At 43.6% G+C, this 21,067-nt stretch overlaps 1 protein-coding gene across 1 annotated transcript; it reads left to right on the forward strand.

Moving 5' to 3' along the window:
* Positions 1–432: 432 nt before the first annotated feature.
* LOC121452567 (E2F associated phosphoprotein) lies at positions 433–19,772 on the forward strand. Its single transcript, XM_041658780.1, has 6 exons — positions 433–605; positions 5,916–6,097; positions 8,112–8,207; positions 12,463–12,577; positions 16,196–16,309; positions 19,386–19,772. The coding sequence occupies exons 1-6, from the start codon at positions 532–534 to the stop codon at positions 19,651–19,653; spliced, it is 849 nt and encodes a 282-aa protein (XP_041514714.1). The 5' UTR covers positions 433–531; the 3' UTR covers positions 19,654–19,772.
* The last annotated feature ends 1,295 nt before the right edge of the window (positions 19,773–21,067 follow it).

Here is a 21,067-nt window from a genome sequence, read left to right on the forward strand (position 1 = left end):
TTGAACTTCTAATAGAAAATCGTTTTTTGTTCATTTTTCCTGAGTAGGTAATCATACATTATCTATTTGCGCACAACCACTAAGCCTAATAATAAAAACCTGGGAGAAAGGCCAAGATAACAGCTTGGAAGAAATCAGACTGGATGATGATCCATAATTGTAATCTCAGCGCTCCGCTGGTCAAGGTAGGTAGAGCGAAGTTAGTTTGTGCTACACAGCGAGTTGCGGGTCAGACTGGATTAGTGAGACCGCATCAAAAACAAAATAAAGCAACAATACTGAAAAAAATCCATAAAAAGACAGCGGCTGTTTCAATGTAAAAACAAACAAACAAACAAACAAACAAAAACGCCAAGAGACGAGTTTGATCCATCCCGCCCCCCTCCTTCGCAGCGCTGCGCCTGCGCAGGCGCACAGGAAGGACTCGCAGTACGAGCGGAAGTGGCGTCCCCAGACGCTTTAGGGAAGGTAGCCGCGGAATACACCGAGACCCGGGCCGTTGGTGGACCGCGTAGGCCTCCCTAGGCCGCCATGAACCGGCTCCAGGATGACTACGATCCCTACGCGGTAGAAGAGCCGAGTGACGAGGAGCCGGCTCTGAGCAGGTGGGCCGCTGCCCCGCGGTGTCCGCCCGGCCCTGGCCGAGGCCGTTGTGCTCGCCGCGCCTGCCGAGCTTGGGCGCACTGCCGCCCGCATCCCTTGTAGGAGCCTCGGGGTGCCTGGTGGGGCTGCTCAGTCTCTGGGGAGCCAGGATGGAAAGCAGTGCGGGAAGAGGGATGTTCCGGAATCACGGGGCCCCCAAGCGTAAATCCTCAGCTGGAACCCTGCTCCTTACCGTTTGCTAGCACTGTGACTGAAGGCAGGTCAGTTCTCGGCTTCGCGTGTGTAACTGGAAATACAAGTGTCGGACTAGTGAGGGCTACAGGCCTCAGCTGGAAGACTGTCGAATAGAAATAAGGGAATAGGCAACGGGAAATTTTTGGATTATAATAGAGATAAATACAAAATTCTTGTCTTCCATTGGTTTACCTTATAATAGGGGAAATGAAATGCGTATCTTCGAAGGCCATCGTACATGACATCTGATAGGCATAGGTGAACTTCTGTGGTACTTTTGGAAAGGGAGTATTTATCCACTTGAGGGAACTTGGGATTTGGGATGTTTTTACTTATGTGTAAAACACATCTTTATCCCCTCCCCCTTGCTGGATATTAAATCCAGAGTATTTTTTAATATATATATATATTTACATATATATAAAATATATTTCTTTCATTTCTTAATCTTAATTTTAGTTTTGAGACAGGGTCTCTGTGTAGTTCTGCCTGGCCTGGAACTTACTCTGTAGACCAGGTTTGTGTTAAACTCAAGAGAGTCACTTGCCACTGCTTCCAAGTGCTGAGTTTAAAGGCGTACACCTCCAGGCCTGGCTTGTTTACTTCTTTAATAACCTAGATTCTAGAGCAGTGCTTCTCAACCTTCCTAATACTGGAACTCTTTAATAAAGTTCTTCATGTTGTGGTGACCCCAACCATAAAATTATTTCATTGCTTGTCGAGGTGTTCTTTGTTGTTTGGGTCGGTCAAATGAAGAGGGTCCCTCCAAGATGAATGTTAGGCAGTTTGGCAGCAGGGAGGAACTTCTGTGACCTGAACCCCAACAGCCGTGCAAAGGTGTATTTATTGATTGTTACACAAAAGTTGTCTTTTGTGTAAAACAAGTTCCTCGTACTAAAGTCCCTGATATAATGGTATATCCTTCTGAAGAAAAGGGACACACGTGCCATTTTCGTCCTCACTGGGTACTGTTTGCTGTACCCAATAATCAAGGTGCCAGGACCGTCTTGTTTCCAAAGCCATGCAAAGTCTGTAAAGCTTTCAGGAAAGCAGCTCTGTAGATCCCAGAAACCAATCACTGTTTTCCACAGTGATTTCTTCACAGTCTAAGCTTTCCTAGAAAACAACTATTCATTCTGAAGTTTACCTCAGATACAGTGAGAAACACTATTTCATTCTAATGCTTACCCTAGATACAATGATTCTACTAATTTTCCTTTCTGCCATTGCTACTTTGTAAATATAATTTTGATAGTGTTATGAAAATACCTGTATGCAGGATATCTGGTATGTGGGTCACAAGGGGGTTGAGAACCAATGCAGAAAAGCTGTGTGCGTGCTGAGAAGATGGTTTAGCTGGCAGCAGACTGTGCTAGCCGGAGGACGTGAGTTCTATCCCCCGAACTCATGTAAAAAGCTGGATGTGTTAGTATTTGTCTTTAATCCCAGCACTTCTGTGGTGAGATGAGAGGCAGAGACAGGAGATGCCGTCAGAGGCTCGAGGACAACTAGCCTGTAGCGTACTGCCACAAACAAGAAAGACCCTTCCTCAACGAGGCAAAAGGCAAGAGCCAATTTCTCAAATTGTCTTCTGGCTTCCAAACGCACTTGCACACATAAAAACAGACGTGACACGAACCCTAAACCAGTGAAGATGCAGATCATTGCGTCATTGCAAGTATGCTCTTCTCCTCTCAGGCTGGCCTCAAGCTTCCTGCACTCCTCTTCCCGCACACACTGCTCTTCTTTCCCTTCTGGCCTCCTAAGATACAGTGTGCACCATCATATCCAGCTCCCCTCTTGCTGCTTGCTTGTTTGTTTTGTTTTTCCAGACAGGGTTTCTCTGTGTAGTCCTGGCTGTCCTGGAATTAGCTCTGTTGGCCAGACTAGCCTCAAACTCACAGAGATCTGCCTGCCTCTGCCTCCCTTGTGTTTGAGTTAAAGGAGTGCACCACCACCACCTAGCAAATAATCTGAGCTTTCTACTTTGGTAAGGTTAGAGTATAGGAATGGTTTTCCGACCTGAGTGTACTGGCCTTTTTGGATAAGGACATAGAGGGTAATTAGTAGTGGACAGTAAGGTGGGAAGGTTGGAGCTACCTTATGGAAGGCTGTTTTGAATGCTGTGCTCAGAGGACTGAGTTGGGTGGTGATGTGATGAGGCCTTTAAGTGACATTCTGCTGATTGGGTGAATGAACAGGAATGAGACAGGAGAGATGAGGCCAGGGAACCCTTGCCAGATGCTGCTGGAGGCAGAGTTAAGAGGTCGGAGTGAAAACAGCGATGTGACAGGAGAGTAGAGCATGCTGGCCAGTTTACCTGTCATGGACAGCATTTTCTTGGGAGTAGATTCTGGTTAAAACCTTAGCCATTGCCAGGCAATGGTGGCATTTGCGTTTGATCCTTGTACTTGGGAGGCTCTGTAAGTTCAGGCCAGTCAGGCTGCCCTGTGAAACCTGAAACCGTGTCTCAAAGAGGCAAACAAGCAGACAAGCAACCCACCTGTAGTCCTCAGCAAATTCAAATGGAGTGATTTGCATTTTTCTGATTAAGTCTCTGGTGGAGCCTTGAAAGCATTGTCTGGTAAGGAAACAGCAGTCAGGAGGATTCTCCCTATGTAAGGACTCTGTTGTGATTATTGATATAGGATCTCGTGTATCCCACACTGGTGGCTTGTGATCCTCCTGCTTCCACCCCTCAAGTGCGGGGATTATAGGCGTCCACCGCCACATGTGTTTTATGTGATGTGCTCAGCCCAGCCTCATGCCTGCCAGGCAAGCACTTTACCAACTCAGTTACTGTTGGAGGAGGGAGCTTGTTGGTTCCTGGCTGCCTGGCTAGCTTAGACCCGAAATAATCACACAGAAACTGTATTAATTAAATCAATGCTTGGCCCATTAGCTCTAGCTTCTTATTGGCTAATTCTTATATTAATTTAACCCATTTCTGTTAATCTGTATATCACCATAAGGTCCTGGCCTACCAGCAAAGTTTCAGCACGTCTATCTCCGCGTCTCCAGACTCTGCTTTCTTCATCCCAGCATTCCGTTTAGTTTTTCCCTCCTAGCTCTGTTCCCCTATAAGTTACATCCTCAGCCTTATTATTATGTGTATTCTTCATATTGTATTAGAAAAGTCTTAGCCATTTACCAACTCAGTTACAGCCTCAGCCTTATTATGTATATTCTTTATATTATATTAGAAAGGTCTTAGACATTTAATTTTTCTAGTTTGAGACAGGGTCTCGTGTAGGCCAGGGCTGTCTTTGACTCCATTGTGTAGCCGCTCTTGAACTCTGGCCTCCCAAGTACTGGGATTACAGGTGTTCAACACCATGCTTGAGTTAATTCATTAAAAATTTTAAATAACTTTTATTTTCTTAAATTTGTGCATGTGGGCATGTGGGTGCCCTGGCACATTATGGAGGTCAGAGGACAGCTTCTCTCCTTCTGTGTGGGTCCCAGGGATTGAATTCGGGTCAGCAGGCTTGGTGACAAGTGCCTGACCTACATATGAGCTGTCCTCTGTCTTGCTGGCCCTGACTAAATTCAGTTTTGTTGTTTTAGTCCTCCTAATTACTGATTTAGTTGTATTATAATTCTGTTGATAGGAAACTAATCACAGAAGGCAATACAAATTGACAGAAATTGGCTAGGAGAATCCAGAATGTAGTTTAAGTTTCTTGGGGTGAGTGCTATAGCGCAGTGGTAGAGCAGGTGCTTGCTGTGCATGAAGCCTTGGTTCAGTTACTAGCACCAGGAAAAAAATCCTCATTGTATATAGTTTCTCTTTTCACAGTTTTCTGTAGCAACATGTCCTTTAAATTATATTATTTAATTCCTATTAACATTTTATGTTGAAATATTAGCTGTGTATTAATTATATATTTATGTATTTTACCTAAATAAAACTCTCAGATCTGTGAGATAAGCTTTTTTAGCTGATAGAATTATGAATTGGTGCACATATTGGAAAGCAATGTAATAATATAAGAAGTTGGAAAGAGGGTTAATAGCATCGGCTGTTTTTCCAGGGGACCTGGGTTCGATTCCCAGCACTCACATGGCTTACAACCATCTAACTGTAACACTAGTTCTAGAATCCAGTGCCCTTTTTGGCCTCTGTGGCGCCAGGCCACACAATGATGCACAGATACACACACAAGTAGAAGACCCGCCGGGCGGTGGTGGCGCACGCCTTTAATCCCAGCACTTGGGAGGCAGAGGCAGGCGGATCTCTGTGAGTTCGAGACCAGCCTGGTCTACAAGAGCTAGTTCCAGGACAGGCTCCAAAACCACAGAGAAACCCTGTCTCGAAAAACCAAAAAAAAAAAAAAAAAAAAAAAAAAAAAAAAAAAAAAAAAAAAACAAGTAGAAGACCCCCACACACTCACAAGCCAAAGAAGCCAGGCAGTGGGGGCGCACACCTTTAATTCCAGCACTCAGGAGGCAGAGGTAGGCTGATCTCTTTTTTGAGTTTGAGGCCAGCTTGGTCTACAGAGTGAGTTTCAGAACTGCACAGAGAAATCTTGTCTCAAAAAACCGAAAACCAGAACAAAACAAAAACAAAAACAACCAACCAAACAAAAAAACCCAGGAAACCCTTCTGAAAACTGGATTAGCTGATCTGTTGCCTATTAATTATCATTGCTGTATGTAATATAACAGGTACACCAGATGTAAATTTGTAAGACTTAGTTTTCTGTTGAGCAGTGAAATGCTAGAAGTTGTGTTTGGGTTTTGTTTTGTGATGCTGTACTGCAGACCTAGGGCCTTGACATGCTGCATGAGTGCCCAACCACTGAGCCACATCCCAGCCGTGACTTTAATATTTTTAATATTTGGGACTGGAGAGATGACTCAGTGGTTAAGATCACTGGCTGTGCTTCCAGAGGTCCTGAGTTCAATTCCCAGCACCCACATGGTGACTCACAACCATCTGTAGTAGGATCTGATGCCTTCTTCTGCATAAAGGTGTACATGCAGATAGAACACTCATTTACAAAAAGTAAATTAATTAATTAAAGACAGAAAAATATTTTAATATTTATATTTCCCATGCTTTAAATGTATGCTAGTTCTGAAGATGAAGTCGACGTGCTATTACATGGAACTCCTGACCAAAAACGAAAACTCATCAGGGAATGTCTTACTGGGGAAAGTGAATCATCTAGTGAAGATGAATTTGAGAAAGAAATGGAAGCTGAATTAAACTCCACCATGAAAACAATGGAGGATAAGTTATCCTCTATGGGGACAGGTAAACTTTGGGCTCTGTTCCCTCAGATATCCTGTAAGGGATTGTGTCCTTTTGTGTTGCTTTGTGTATGTGCTCAAGAATCACTGTGTGTCTTGGTGCACGTGTGTGTGTGTGTGTGTGTGTGTGTGTGTGTGGGTGGTGGGTGGTGGTGGGGGTAAACCTGGGTCTGTGTTTGCTAGGCAGAAGTCTACCACTGAGTTACAGTCCTGCCTCTTAAAATTTGAGAAGGGTCTGACTAAGTTACTCAGCCTGGCCTTGAACTCCCTGTAGTCTCTGTGATCCTGCCTCTGCTTCCTGGGTGGCTGGGAGACAGCTGCATGCGCATGTCTGGTTAATACACTACTTACCACATGAAGACACGAATGTGCTGACTGTCTGTGCCTGAGTTTTCGTTAATGACTAACACATGTGCTATTGGAAAGATACTATTTGGTAGCAAGTACTTCTCTTATTTCCTTTTGTGGTTTTTAACACATGCTGGGCGTAATGGCATACACCTTTGATCCCAGCCTAGTATATAGAGTGAGTCTTAAAAAACCAAACAAAAACCCCAAAAAACCACAAGGCGTACAAAGCATTTTTAGAGTCTGATGGCAGATTAATGGTATGTCACTACAAATTTCTGTCTCTTTGTAGTAAGTAATAAACATATTTCAGTTTAAGATTTTTATGTATTCTAGCCATAAATAAAGGACATTGAGCTTATAATTCATGTTCCTAGAGAAGCTAAATAAGAAGGTGAATCCAAAGACAAACACATAGGCATCCTCATGAATATTAACCTTCATCAGGCGATGAAAGGAGACAGAGACAGAGACCCACATGGGAGCACCGGACAGAAATCTCAAGGTCCAAATCAGGAGCAGAAGGAGACGGAGCACGAGCAAGGAACTCAGGACCACAAGGGGTGCACCCACACACTAAGACAATGGGGATGTTCTATTGGGATCTCACCAAGGCCAGCTGGCCTAGGTCTGAAAAAGCATGGGATAAATCCGGACTAGCTGAACATAGCGGACAAAGAGGAATACTGAGAATTCAAGAACAATTGCAGTGGGTTTTTGATCCTACTGCACGTACTGGCTTTGTGGGAGCCTAGGCAGTTTGGATGCCTACCTTACGAGACCTGGATAGAGGTGGGCAGTCCTTGGGCTTCCCACAGGTCAGGGAACCCTGATTGCTCTTCGAGCAGATGAGGGAGGGGGACTTGATCGGGGGAGGGGGAGGGAAATGGGAAGCGGTTGCGGGGACGAGGCAGAAATCCTTAATAAATAAATAAATTTAAATTAAAAAAAAAAAGAAAAACTTAAAAAAAAAAGATTTTTATGTACAATTGACTTGACCCAAAAATTGTTTTGTGGAAGTAGGACTGGTTAGAACTGGTTTTCATGTTTGTATGTGCTGTAATTTGAAGAACAGAAAGATGTAATTTAAGCGGAGGAAGACTCAGGGACACAGGCTTGTGAAGACAAGCTGGAGACGCTGGAGACGAGGCGTTTGTTCTTGGTCCATCTCCTTGTCTAATGCCCTTGGAGCAAGACATCCTTTCCTGTTCTCCATGGAGTATTTGTTTTTTTGTTTTTTTTTTTGTTTAAGATTTATTTATTTATTATGTATACAGTGTTTTGCCTGCCTGTGTGCCTGCAGGCCAGAAGAGGGCACCAGGTCTCATTACAGATGGTTGTGAGCTACCATGTGGTTACTGGGAACTGAACTCAGGACCTCTGGTAGAGCAGCCAGTGCTCTTAACCTGAGCCCTCTTTCCAGCTCCCTCCACGGAGTATTTGTATTGTACATTAAAAGATAGAAATATGTATGCTGAGACCATGGAAATACAGCATTTAAATTCCAATTACATTTGTGGGGAGAGAGAAAGGATGATTTTCTCCTAATCTGGAAAACTCGTCAAGGAGTGCATAGGCACAGATATCTCGTAGTCAATACTCTACAACCGAGATTGTGACGGAGTGTGTACGGAGTATTTCAGTTTGTAAACGCCCCTTCTGTTTGGTAGGGTCTTCCTCGGGAGTTGGGCGTGTTGGAGGAGTCACAGCAAAGTACTATGATGACATTTATTTTGATTCTGATTCTGAGGATGAAGACAAAGCCAGTGAGTAACCTTTTTCTTAGCAGGTTAAATTTTCCACCTGAGTTTTATATTGTTTTTAAAATTGGTTGTGTGATGTCTTACTCTTTTGACTCTTTTGGGCCCCGCCACCAGCTCCTGAGGCTTATTCTAGTTATGAATGCCGGGCCTTAGCTTGGCTTGTTTCTTGCCAGCTTTTCTTAAATTATCCCCCACCACCTTTGCCTCAGGGCTTTTCTCTTCCTCTTACTTCTGTAATCTTACTTCCACTCTTACTCCATAGCTTGCTGTGACTGGCCCCTTTTATTTATTCTCTGCCTGCCAGCCCCGCCTATCCTTGCCCCTGCCTCGCTATTGGCTCTTCAGCTCTTCATTAGGACCATCAGGTGTTTTGGACAGGCAAAAAATCACAGCTTCAAAGCAACACCTCAAATAATATTCCTCAACAAAATTTGATTTTATGTTAATGGGTGTATGGGCTGCATGGGTATCTGTGTGAGCGCCATGTGCATGCCTGGGGCTGGAGAGCAACAGGTGTTGGATTCCCTGGAATGGAGTTGTAGATGTTTGTGAGCCACCCTGTGGGGCCTGGAAATCAAGCCTGGGTCCTCTGAAAGAGCTGCCAGTAATCTTAACTGCTGAGCAATCTCTCGGCTTCTCTCTTATTTATTTTTAAGAAACTAGACTAAGCCAAGTGTGGTGACTACACCTTTAGTCCCAGTACTCAGGGAGGCAGAGGCAGGACAGCCAGAGCTGCACAGTAAGACTCTGTCTCAAAAGAAAAAAAAAAGGAATTTTATGCTGTTGATGAGGGTGCAGAATTGGTTCATAAGAAATGCAGGCGTGGGCTGGAGAGATGGCTCAGAGGTTAAGAGCATTGCTTGCTCTTCCAAAGGTCCTGAGTTCAATTCCCAGCAACCACACGGTGGCTCACAACCATCTGTAATGAGGTCTGGTGCCCTCTTCTGGCCTGCAGATACACACACACACAGAATATTGTATACATAATTAATAAATAAATATTTTTTAAAAAAAGAAATGCAGGCGTGTAGGTGCGTGTGCGCGTTTACAGCGGCATCCTCAGCATGGGGGCTATGGCCCTTTTGGGAGCAACCCTTTCACAGGGGCCACCTAAGACCATCAGAAAACACGTATTTCCAGTGTTCTTAGGATCTGAGACACTACGCTTCTTTATCCGCCTCTAGGTGGTGCATCCACGTGCCCACGGATGAGTCCCAGGTGTGATGACATCATCACGCCAAAACCCTTCCTGTACACCCCAGACAAATACAAGTGTATGTGACAGGTTTGGTGCAGTGCTGCGCTTATGCAGCCCGGCCACCTGCGTAGAGAGCAGCTATGTATTGAATGCAGCAGTGTTGGAGGTAGGACTACACTTCCTGAGTTATAATTGCTGGGCAAATGTAAAATCATCAGCTACTGGATGCTGACCAGTCTTTATAGTCAGCTATGGTTAATGCGAATACTGCCCCCTCGTGATAGTAGCGGGATGTAAAAAACAAAACAACAAAACAGAATGGTAAAATCAAAGGAATTTTTTGTTTTTGTTTTTTGAGACAGGGCTTCTCTGTATAACGTCTCTAGCTGTCCTGGAACTCACTTTGTAAGGTCTACAGAGATCCACCTGCCTCTGCCTCCCAAGTGCTGGGATTAAAGGCATGTGCCACCATGCCAGGCCAATCATAGGAAATTAATGAACTTCATTGACTGAAATATTTCATGAGTCATCTTTTGTTTTTGTTTGTTTGTTTATTTATTTGTTTGTTTTGGTTTTTCGAGACAGGGTTTCTCTGTGTAACAACTCTGACTATACTGGAACTAGCTCTTGTAGAGCAGGCTGGCCTTGAACTCACAGAGATCCACTTGCTTCTGCCTCCCTGAATGCAGGGATTAAAAGTGTGTTTTGCAACTGTGCAGTGAGTTGGGTACGCTGAACAGAGCTCTGCTATTTCACACTAAAGTGTGATGCTTGTCCAGAGGAAAAGTTTAAAACGTGTTCTTGAGCTTTGTGATGAACTGAATTTTTTAAAGATTTATTTGCTTATGCATTTTATGTGCACGAGTCCTCTGTCTTCATGCACAGCAGAAGAGAGTGTCAGATCTCATTACAGATGGCTGTGAGCCACCATGTGGGTGCTGGGAATTGAACTCAGGACCTCTGGAATAGCAGCCAGTGCTCTTAACCTCTGAGCCATCTCTCCAGCCCCCTCAGAAAGCAAGACTGCAGTTGGAAGCATTTTTCAGCCATGGAAGTGAGTTGCAGAAAACAGCTTACTTGATGGACGCCTTTGCCATTTTGAGTGAGTTAAATTTATTACTGCAAGGACCAAATGCAGCATGCCTTGATTTGTCTGAAAAGGTCCAGTCATGCCAATGAAACTTCAGCTTTGAAAAAAAGAAAGAAAGGAAAAAAAGATGATTAATAGAATTCACATGTTGCCTACCTAATCTGCTTTCTTTGAGAAACATTACATTGAACTAGACAAAAGGATCATGATGATAATTTCTGTGAAAGAACACTTACACAGACTTACACTCGATATTTCATCGTGTTTTCAAATCTACCTGACACCCCATTCTCAGTCCAAGTCAAGGTGTTCCTGAGACAGCACAAGAGGCGCTCACTGAATGAACAGCTCTGCAGTGAGAACTGATTTTCCTGCACTCCAGTTACAAAAAATGTTCTGTCTGAGACTGTGTTGCGCCTTCTTCCATTTCCAACAACATATCTTTGGAAACGGCTTTCCAGCTTGTTGGTTATCATGTCTAAATACAGTAGACTTTGCTCTTGCAAAGACCGCCTCAAGAATTTCAAATCTGATGAGAAAGAAACAGTCTCAACCTTCCCACTGAGGTTGGCTTTTTAGGCATACTGTTAAGTGTAGCAATGTAGTTTACTGTTGTAAAGACTGTTTACATTAAGACTGTTACCCATCATGCTTCAAGACAAAATTTCATTTATTTGTAATTGGAAATAAATGTTCCATAATATATAATTACATACTGTTTTTGCGATTAATCACTATGCTTTAATTATGTCCAGTTTGTAACAATGAAAATAAATCCTGCATGTCAGATATTTACATTATGATTCATAATAGTAGCAAAATTACATTTATGAAGTAGCAATGAAAATAAACTTATGTTTGGGGCTACCACATGAGGAATCGTGTTAAAGGATCAAAACATTAGGAAGTCTGTGAACCAGTGGATTAAAGGCCTGTGCCACTACATGTGTGCATATTGTGCACATATATACATTATATGTATATGTATATATTATTTATATATTTTTTTCTCATCATTTTTCAAGACAGAGTTTCTTTGTAGCCCTCAGCTGTCCTGGAACTTGCTCTGTAGACCAGGCTGATCTTGAACTCACAGATTCCCTTCAAAGGCAGGTGCCACCACCATCTGGCTCTTATTCATATTGACCTCCACCTATTTGTTCTATCTATTAAGCTGGCCTCCAACTCACAGAGATCCACCTGCCTCTGTCCTGCCGGTTCTAGTTTTAGGATATCCAGGAAGATACAGAGAAACCCTGTCCTGAAAAAGACAAAACAAAACAAAAATTCTGCTGTATGTGTGTGTTTATGGAAGCTCGTTCTGCTCCTGTGTGGCTGTAGCAGCCAACCTATGATAGTTCTCTTCTTTCACTGTGTGAGTCCCAGGACTGAACTCAGGCTGTCAGGCTTGGTGGCAGGAGCCATCTTACCTGCCTCCCTTCTATTTTTGGCAGAGTCTCATAAAGGAGAGGCTGGTCTTAAACTTGGTCTGAAGCCAAGGATGCCCGTGAACTCATGATCCTACTGCCTCTGTCTCCCAAGCACTGGGTTAACAGATGTGTCACCATGGCCAGTTAGTTTTAAATGGGTTTTTTGAGACTGAATTTTTATTATGAGAACTTAGCCCTTTGGCCTCCTCTATCTTTAATTTAGTGTCTTAATTGCACAAAACTCTTATTTGAAGAATAGCTGTATTTTATTTAATTTTATGTATTGCATTTTTGGGTAAGGTTTTACTTTTATTGCCAGGGTGGCCTGAAACTCACTGTGTGGTCCAGGCATGGCAGTTCTCTTGTCTCAGCCTCTCACATATTGGGATTGCTGGCTAAAGAAAGGCTTTAGGCATCTTTTAAAAGACAATGTAATGAGAATAAATACATAGTGCGGGAAACAGGAGAGTCATTTTATATTAAAGAATTGTAATCTTTAGACATGATACTGATCCATATTATTAACCTTTTAAAAATTAGCACAAGTGACCAAGAAGAAGAAGAAACAGCGCAGGATCCCAACAAATGATGAGTTACTGTATGATCCTGAGAAAGATAACAGAGACCAAGCCTGGGTTGATGCGCAGAGAAGGGGGTAAGCATTTAAATCTTTATTTATAACTTTAGAGAGTGATTTTTCCATGCTTTCTTATTTTACTGTGTGTGTATTTGTTTTCACACAAACACATCAGGAACAATTTGAGGAGGAAAACTTCAAAAGTTTATCTGAAAATAACTAGCAGATTTTAGTCAGACAGTTGAATGTCTATCTATCCATCCATCCATTTATCCATCCATTTATCCATCCATCCCCCCATCTATCTAATTTCGAGACAGGATTTCTCTGTGTAGCCCTGGCTACACATTGTAGACAAGGCTGACCTCGAACTCAGATCCACCTGCCTCTGCCTGAAATTAAAGGTCTGTGCAATCACTACCTGTTTATTATTAAAACAGATTCTCATGTAGCCCAGGATGGCTTCAAAACTTAATATGTAGTTAGAGCAGGGTTTAAACTCCTGATGATCCTGCCTCCACCTTCCAAATGCTCTTGGAGTTACAGATTCGTCAACATGACAATGGTTAGTTACTGATGGATCTAAACTGCCCTAGTCAATCTCTTCATTTAAGAATAGAACTTTTTATTGTTCTTGTGAGACAGGGTTTTGCAGTGTAGCCCTGGCTGGCCTGGAACTCATGATGTATTTTGCCCTGGCTAATTTACAGCAATTCTGTCTCAGCCTCCTGAGTGCTGGGATTAGAGATTTGCATTCATCTGTATTCTTAACCCCCTTTTTGCTTTTTTTTTTGTGGGGGGGGGGTTTCAAGACAAGAGTTTCTCTGTAGCTTTGGAGCCTGTCCTGGAACCAGCTCTTGTAGACCAGACTGGCCTCCAACTCACAGAACCCTTTTCTTCTTAAAACATGAAGTGGTAGGCTGGGCGGTGGTGGCACACGCCTTTAATCCCAGCACTCGGGAGGCAGAGGCAGGTGGATCTCTGTGAGTTCGAGGCCAGCCTGGTCTAAAAGAGCCAGTTCTGGGACAGGCACCAAAGCTACAGAGAAACCCTGTCTCGAAAAACCAAAAAAAAAAAAAAAAAAAACCATGAAGTGGTTCAGGCTGACCTTGAATTTACTCTGTAGCCCAGTGGACCTGGAACTTGCAATCCTCTAGGCTCAGCCCCATCGGAAGCAGGGATTATAGGCCTGTACCAATAGGCCTGGTTATAAAACTAACTTTGGTGATTGGTTGGCTGGTTTGTATTTTGGTCTTTTCAAATTAGCTTTTCCCAAAAAGACATGTTTTTTTGTTTTGTTTTGTTTTGTTTTTTTCCCTGAGACAGGGTTTCTCTGTGGCTTTGGAGCCTGTCCCGGAACTAGCTCTTATAATTTTAAATTATTCTGAGATTAGAGTTTTAGCCTCTAAACTGTTAATTTTATTTTTGTCTGCCCTGGAACTCACTATGTAGAACAGGCTGGCCTTGATTATGCAGAGATTCATCTACCTCTGCTTCCTAAGTGCTTTTTGTTATTTTGTTTTTTAGTCCCAAATTCTGGGATTAAGGCTTGCGTCACCTTGCAGGCCCAGGAGCAAATTGCTTTTGAGGTTCATCTACATCATAGCACAGTACTCCTTTCTATGGCTGAACAATGCCATTGTCTGTCTATCTTGATTTTTGTTATCCGAATGTCCCCTGAGGGGTATTTGTTCTAACTACCTTTTGACCGTTTTTTTGAATAGTGTTGTCAGAACTGGTGTTCGGGTGTTTATTTAAGTCATTTTTTACATTTTTTATTTTTGGTTACAAATCTCGGTGGAGCATTGCAGGATCACATGGTAATTCTGTGTTTTAATTTTTTGTGTGCCTGTGTGTGGTGCTGGAGCTCGCACTTAGGCAAGTACTCTGCTGCTGAGCTACTCACTCCGCGCCTAGGAGGCTGTGCTTCCATCTGGATGGGGATGGCTAGCTCTGTTTTCCGAGTCTGGAGGGCTGATGCTGCTGTGGGATCTCTGTACACACCCTGCACCTCCAGTTCTCACTGTGTCCTTTCTTTCTCATCCCGTTTCACTCCTGTGCTGCTTCCTCCAGCGCCCCCTGGTGTTTACTTATTGAAACTGCCTTTATTTTGTTTTTGGAGGCAGGATCCGAGGAAGCATAGTTTGGCCTGGAATTGGCTGTGTGGCCTAGGCTGGCATTGGATGCTTTTGTTCTTCCTGCCTTAGCTTTCCGAATTTATTTTACTTTACATTTGCTTATCCTAAAATTTACTATTGCTGTGTGAATATGTGGCAAGGCATGCTTGTGGAGGTTAGAGGACAACTTCTAGGGCTGTCAGGTTAGTAGCAAGCACCTTGACGTAGTAAGCCATCCTACCAGCTCCTCTACCTTCAGTGTTTGAAACAGAGTCTCTACTGAACCTACAGCTCGGCTTGGCTGGCTGCCAGTGAGCTCCAGAGATCTGCCTGTCTCCATGCTGTTGTCCCTGAGAGCACTGTGGTCACAATGCCTCTGCCTGCTCTTTACGTGTGCACTGGGCCCTTAGCCCAGCCCTCACACTTTGTCCAGCAGGCACTTTACCCCACCCTCTCTTCCTCAGGCTGGTCTGGAGCTCACCACGCCGTGTCCCCCCCCCCCCCCCCTTCCTCAGGCTGGTCTGGAGCACACCACGCCGTGTGTCCCCCCCCCCCCCCCCCCCCTTCCTCAGGCTGGTCTGGAGCTCACCCTACAGTCTAGGCTGCATTTGTAGTCTTCCTGCTGTTGTCCCTAGTGCTAGGGCAAAACTCAAGTTTTTCCAGCCAGGGTTTCTCTGTGTAGCCCTGGCTGTCCTGGAACTTGCTCCATAGACTAGGCTGGCCTTGAACTCAGAGTTCCACCTACTCTGTTTTCTGAGTGCTAGGATTAAAGTCCTGTGCTTTTAACCGATTAGCTTAAATTTGTGACTACAAGCATAAACTAGTTTCTTAGACTTTCCTTGTTTTTGGCATCTTAAGTGTCTTGAGAGCCCTGGCCAGGTATGAGGAAGGGTTAGTTTCCTGCTAGAATTCACCTGAGATTTTCCTCACAATCTCACTGATAATGGGGTTTTGGTTTATTGTTAGGATTGGCCTTTATGAGACTTGTCTCATTTTAGCTCATACTGACCTTGAACTCTGGATCCCCTGCTTCTGTCTTGGAGTGCTGGGATTTTAGGCATGGGACCACATCACACCAAACTACTCTGAAAGAAAATTACTATGTACAGTCCACACTTAAGGAGTTAAGCTCTTTCTTTTTTCTTTTTTTTTTTTAAACTTTCTGCCTCTGCAAGATGTTTTATGTAGATCTTGTAAACCATATCCCTAGATTTATCCATTTTTGGTGCTGGAGAGATGGCTCAGCAGTTAAGAGCACTTGTTGCTCTTGCAGAGGACCTGAGTTTGGTTTCTAGCACTCACCTGGTGGCTCACAACCTTCTATAGCTCCAGTTTCTGGAAACCCCACACCTTTTTCTGACCTCCCGGGGTATCAGGCATACATGTAGTGCACTTAGATACATGCAGATAAGACATTCATATACATAAAGTAGATAAATAAAAATAGTAATGATAATAATAATAATAAAAATTAGTAATGTCTCTGAGTTCTGAATCCTTTTTCTGGACCATGGCATTAGAAACCAGGATTTGGTTGATTAATGTATGTTTTCTTCTCAAATTTATCTTTCTGTTTTAGTTATCATGCTTATGGCCTGCGGAGATCACATCAGAAACAGCAGCCGGTTCCGAACAGTGACGCTGTTCTGAATTGCCCTGCCTGCATGACCACCCTGTGCCTTGACTGCCAGAGGTAAGGGGCAAAGGTAAACATGCACACAAATGAGTTTTTTTGTTGTTTTTTCTTTTTTAAAAAAATATTTATTTATTATGTATACAATATTCTGTCTGTGTGTATGCCTGCAGGCCAGAAGAGGGCACCAGACCTCATTCCAGATGGTTGTGAGCCACCATGTGGTTGCCGGGAATTGAACTCAGGACCTTTGGAAGAGCAGGCAATGCTCTTAACCGCTGAGACATCTCTCCAGCCCCCTGTTTTGTTTTTTTTTTTTTGAGACAGGGTTTCTCTGTAGCTTTGGAGCCTGCCTAGGAACTTGTTCTGTAGACCAGGCTGGTTTCGAACTTACAGAGTTCTGCCTGTCTCTGTCTCCCGAGTGCTGGGATTAAAAGTGTGTGCCACCACGGCCTGGCTGGCTCACAACCTTCTACCATGAGATCTGGTACTCTCTTCTGCCTTGCAGGCATATATACTGGCAGAATACTGGTATATAACAAACAAACAAACAAACAAATATTTTTTTCCCCTCTCATGTTTTTGAGAAAGGGTTTTTCTGTGTAACACTCATAGTTGTCTTGGAACTTGCTTTGTAGACCAGGCTGGCCTCGAACTGAGATCTACCTGCCTCTACCTCTTGAGTGCTGGGGTTAAAGACGTGTGCCACTACACCTCATATAAATAAACAAATCTGTAACATGAGGGCCGGCTATGGGGATTTCAGTCCTGCCCGATACCCAACAGCTGGCAAGCCCAAAAGAAAATCACACAGAGATCTCATAAGTTATAAAACTGATTGGCCCATTAGCTCAGTCTTCTTATTAGCTCTTGTAGCTTATATTAACCCATTATTCTTATCTATGCTAGCCACACCGCTCACCTTTCTCAGCCGGGCAGGTCACATGTTGCCTCTTTGGTGTTCTGGGCTGGACTGGAGGAATGGGCTTCCTCCTTCCAGCATTCTCCTGTTCTCATTGCGCTGCCTCCACTTCCTGTCTGGTTGACCTGCCTATACTTCCTGCCTGGCCAATCAGCGTTTTATTAAAATACATGATTGACAGAATACAGACAATTCTTTCACACCACTTCCCTCTTTTTTTTTTAAAAAAAAAAAAAAAACAAAGGAAAATACCCATAGTCCATTTTTTGGGAATGTGGGTGTAGTATTCCAGGCTACTTCCTGCTGGTTGGGAGTGCTGATAATCTTATGGGGACTAAAGAAAATTTAGAGTTATAATCAAGTCCTGACTGGAGTATCCTATGAGTTTTGATCATCTCAGGCAGCAGTCTTGAATCTGTTCTAGATGAAGAGCTCAGACATCCGGGCCATCTGTTTCTGCTGGAGATTTCTCAGGTGGTCTTCCTTAATCAAACTGGATGTTTTTTTTTTTTTTAATTTTATTTATTTATTATGTATACAATATTCTGTCTATGTGTATGTCTGCAGGCCAGAAGAGGGCACCAGACCTCATTACAGATGGTTGTGAGCCACCATGTGGTTGCTGGGAATTGAACTCAGGACCCTTGGAAAAGCAGGCAATGCTCTTAACCACTGAGCCATCTCTCCAGCCCCCAAACTGGATGTTTCTTATCTCAGAATGAATCCACAGCCTCTGGAGGCACCGCTTAAGAACATTTGTTGCTTTTGCAGAGGACTCAGGTTTGGTTCCCAGCACCCAGAGGGCAGCTCAGTTCCAGGGAATCTAGAACTTTCTTTTGGTCCCTACAAGCATCAGGCATGTCGAGACAGGGCTTCTCAGTGTCGTGTAGTCCTAGCTGTCCTGGAACTCAGAGATTTACCTGCCTTTCTCTCTCAGGTTCTGGGATTAAAGGTGTGTGCCACCACCGCCTGGCTTAATTTTTTTTTTTTTTAAACAAAACAGTATAAATCTAAAATAATTGAAGACAGAAGGTTAAGTGTTCCTGACTTAATTGAAGTGTCGGCACCGTGAGCCTGGGTACCATGGTAATCTTATTTGCATTTTGTTTCCCTCCAATTTGATTTTAGACTTGAAGCAGTTAACTATCTCTGCGCCTAGATGATAAAGGTGTTGATTAGCGCACAGCTTGAGCTCTACTCCATGTCATAGGAGGAGAGAGCTGACTCTCCCTGAGCTCCACACACGTTCTGTGATGTGTGCCCACCTCTCCAAACCTCACCTTCACAAACGCGGGACTGGCATGGTGGTGCACACCTTCTGCCCCAGACCTGGAAGGCAAAGGCATGAGTGAGGACCAGGAGTTAGAGGCCAGCCTTAGTTACATAGCTGGTCTGAGGCCAGCCCAGGTAGGTAAGGACCAGCCTCAAAAAGCTTAGACATTATCCATCAAGTTCTCAGTAACATTTTTGTCTTCTTAAGTTTAAAAAACAATTTTAAAAAGATTTATTTGTTATGTACACCTGCATAATATGTTTGCCTGCAGGCCAGAAGAGGTCATCAGATCTCTTTACAGATGGTTGTGCGCACCATGTGTTTGCTGGGAATTGAACTGAGGATCTCTGGAAGAACAGTTAATGCTCTTTGAGCCTTCTCTCCAGCCCTTAAAAAACAAATTTAAAAATTGTTTTAGAAATACTTATTTTTCTGGGATCAAAGTTGTTTCTCCCTCCTTTATTTTTTATTTTAGTATATATGCGCCATATCGCCTGGCTTTCCCCTTGAACACATCCCCGTCTGTCTGTCTATCTGTCTGTCTATCTTTGAGGCAGGGTCTCTTTGTAGCCTTGGTTGTCCTAGAACTCACTCTGTAGATAAGGCTGGCCCATGAACTCACAGAGATCCCTCTGCCTCTGAAATCTAAGTGTGCCACCACTGCCCAGCCTTCCATTTCAGAAGTGTGTTTCTCTGTGGGGTTACCGTGCATGCCTGCTTTCTCATTACTTGAGAGTTTGAGACAGGAAGATTGTGAGTTCCGGGTTTGGTTCGGCAGCTCTCTCTCAAAAACATAAGTAAATAAATAAACAATGCTTTCAAATTTCCTTCAATTCACGTTTCATTCCCCTGTCTTGAGTTTAGTGGCTATCCATATAGGTGTTCTCACGTTTGATCTAAAGATGACTGCCGTGAAATCCAGACTCTCCATTTCCTTCTAGGCATGAGTCCTACAAGACTCAGTACAGAGCGATGTTCGTGATGAATTGCTCTGTCAACAGAGAGGAGGTTCTAAGATACAAGAACCCAGGAAACAGGAAGAAAAAGCGGGGCGCTAAGAAGATGAGGTCGAACCCCGAAGGTCCTGTGGAGACAGACGTGGAGGAAGTCTATCACCCTGTCATGTGCACAGAGTGCTGCACTGAAGTGGCCGTCTATGACAAGGATGAAGTCTTCCACTTTTTCAACGTGTTAGCGAGCCATTCCTGAGGAGCGGCAGGTAACTGACTCCACAGCCCTGCGTGAAGCACATCTGGACTCTTTCCTATCATACCACTCAGTGACATTGGTTATTAAAGCAGTATTTCATCGTTACGAAAGAATGGTCATCAACCTTTATCTCTTCTCCCTTTTTTCTTTTTAATTTTCCCATGAGTAATGACGGACTGATTATTTTCACTTTTGGTGCATCTTTGGAGACTTTGGGGCTTTTGATTTATTAGATTAGCTTCCAAGAATTAAATAGTTCTGGAATAAGTATTTGTTTCTTAGTGTTTGGTCCATTTTCTACTGCTATAGCAAAGTACTAGAGGTTGATGCTTTGTAAAGAAATGAGTTTCAGGGATTGTCAAGATGGCTCTGCACTTCTTGTGTGAGCCTGACAACCAGGGATTGCTCAATACCTGGAGCCCTCAGTGGAAGAACAGTATGACTCAAGATTTCCTGTGACTGACCGAGACATGCACGCATACCCATGCACACGTGCAAACACACACACACAGGACCTAAAAAGTGGAGGAGTGTTGAGAATTTGGTGGGGTAGCAGACAGAAGTGGGGCCAGTAAGTAGAAAGAAAGTTCAGTGCCATGCATATGAGAATGCCATGATGAAACAAACCTGTTTTGTATGTCATGGAACATTAAATAAACTACTCTTAGGAACTCTCACAGCGAGCAGTCTTGACACCAGACATTCCCAAGGCTGTTTAGGCCGGGCGCACAGAACTGTGCCACAGTGCAGTTCGCTTTAAATGGAGCATAAAATACCTGTTTAAGGGGCTTAAACAGACCCAGTTGAAGTTAATTGTTCCTTCTTCAGCTGGCTTATTGTATCATGCTCTATTGCTGTGTGATGTGACCACAGACATAAAGAACAATACACGTTCATTGTCATTATAATTTTTTTGTGTCAGGAGCCTGGCTACAGTCAAGCAGTGCATTCAACACAAGCTCACAAAGGTGATAAGGAACCTGGTTGGGTAATGCCTCTTGGAGACTTGGGTAGGCAAGTTCCTATTCCCGGTGTTTCAGGCCATTGGCAGAATGTATATCCTTATAGCCACGGACTGAAGTGCCTACCCCCCTCCCCCACCTTGCCACCTTGCTGGTTGTCAGCCAGGAGGTAGTGAAGTCCCCCCCCCAACATTGATTAGCCAGGAGCTGCTCTCGGCTCCCAGAGGCTGCCTGCCTCCAAATGTAGAAATACATAAACTATTAAATATCTCTCATTAATTGTTTTATTTTTATTTCAAAGAAACATATACACACACACACTTTTATGGTATGTGTTTCTGTGTGGCAAATGTTGACTATGCTTTTTTTTTGTTTGTTTGTTTTCTTAGTTCCTAATCCGAACTAGACACTCCTAGGAGTAGTTACTGCCTCAGGCTTTTGAATCCTTACCA

Source organism: Microtus oregoni, unplaced genomic scaffold (genome assembly GCF_018167655.1).
Source record: "Microtus oregoni isolate MIOR12 unplaced genomic scaffold, Mior012 000009F_ref0000495, whole genome shotgun sequence".
NCBI classification, from domain to species: Eukaryota; Metazoa; Chordata; class Mammalia; order Rodentia; family Cricetidae; genus Microtus; species Microtus oregoni.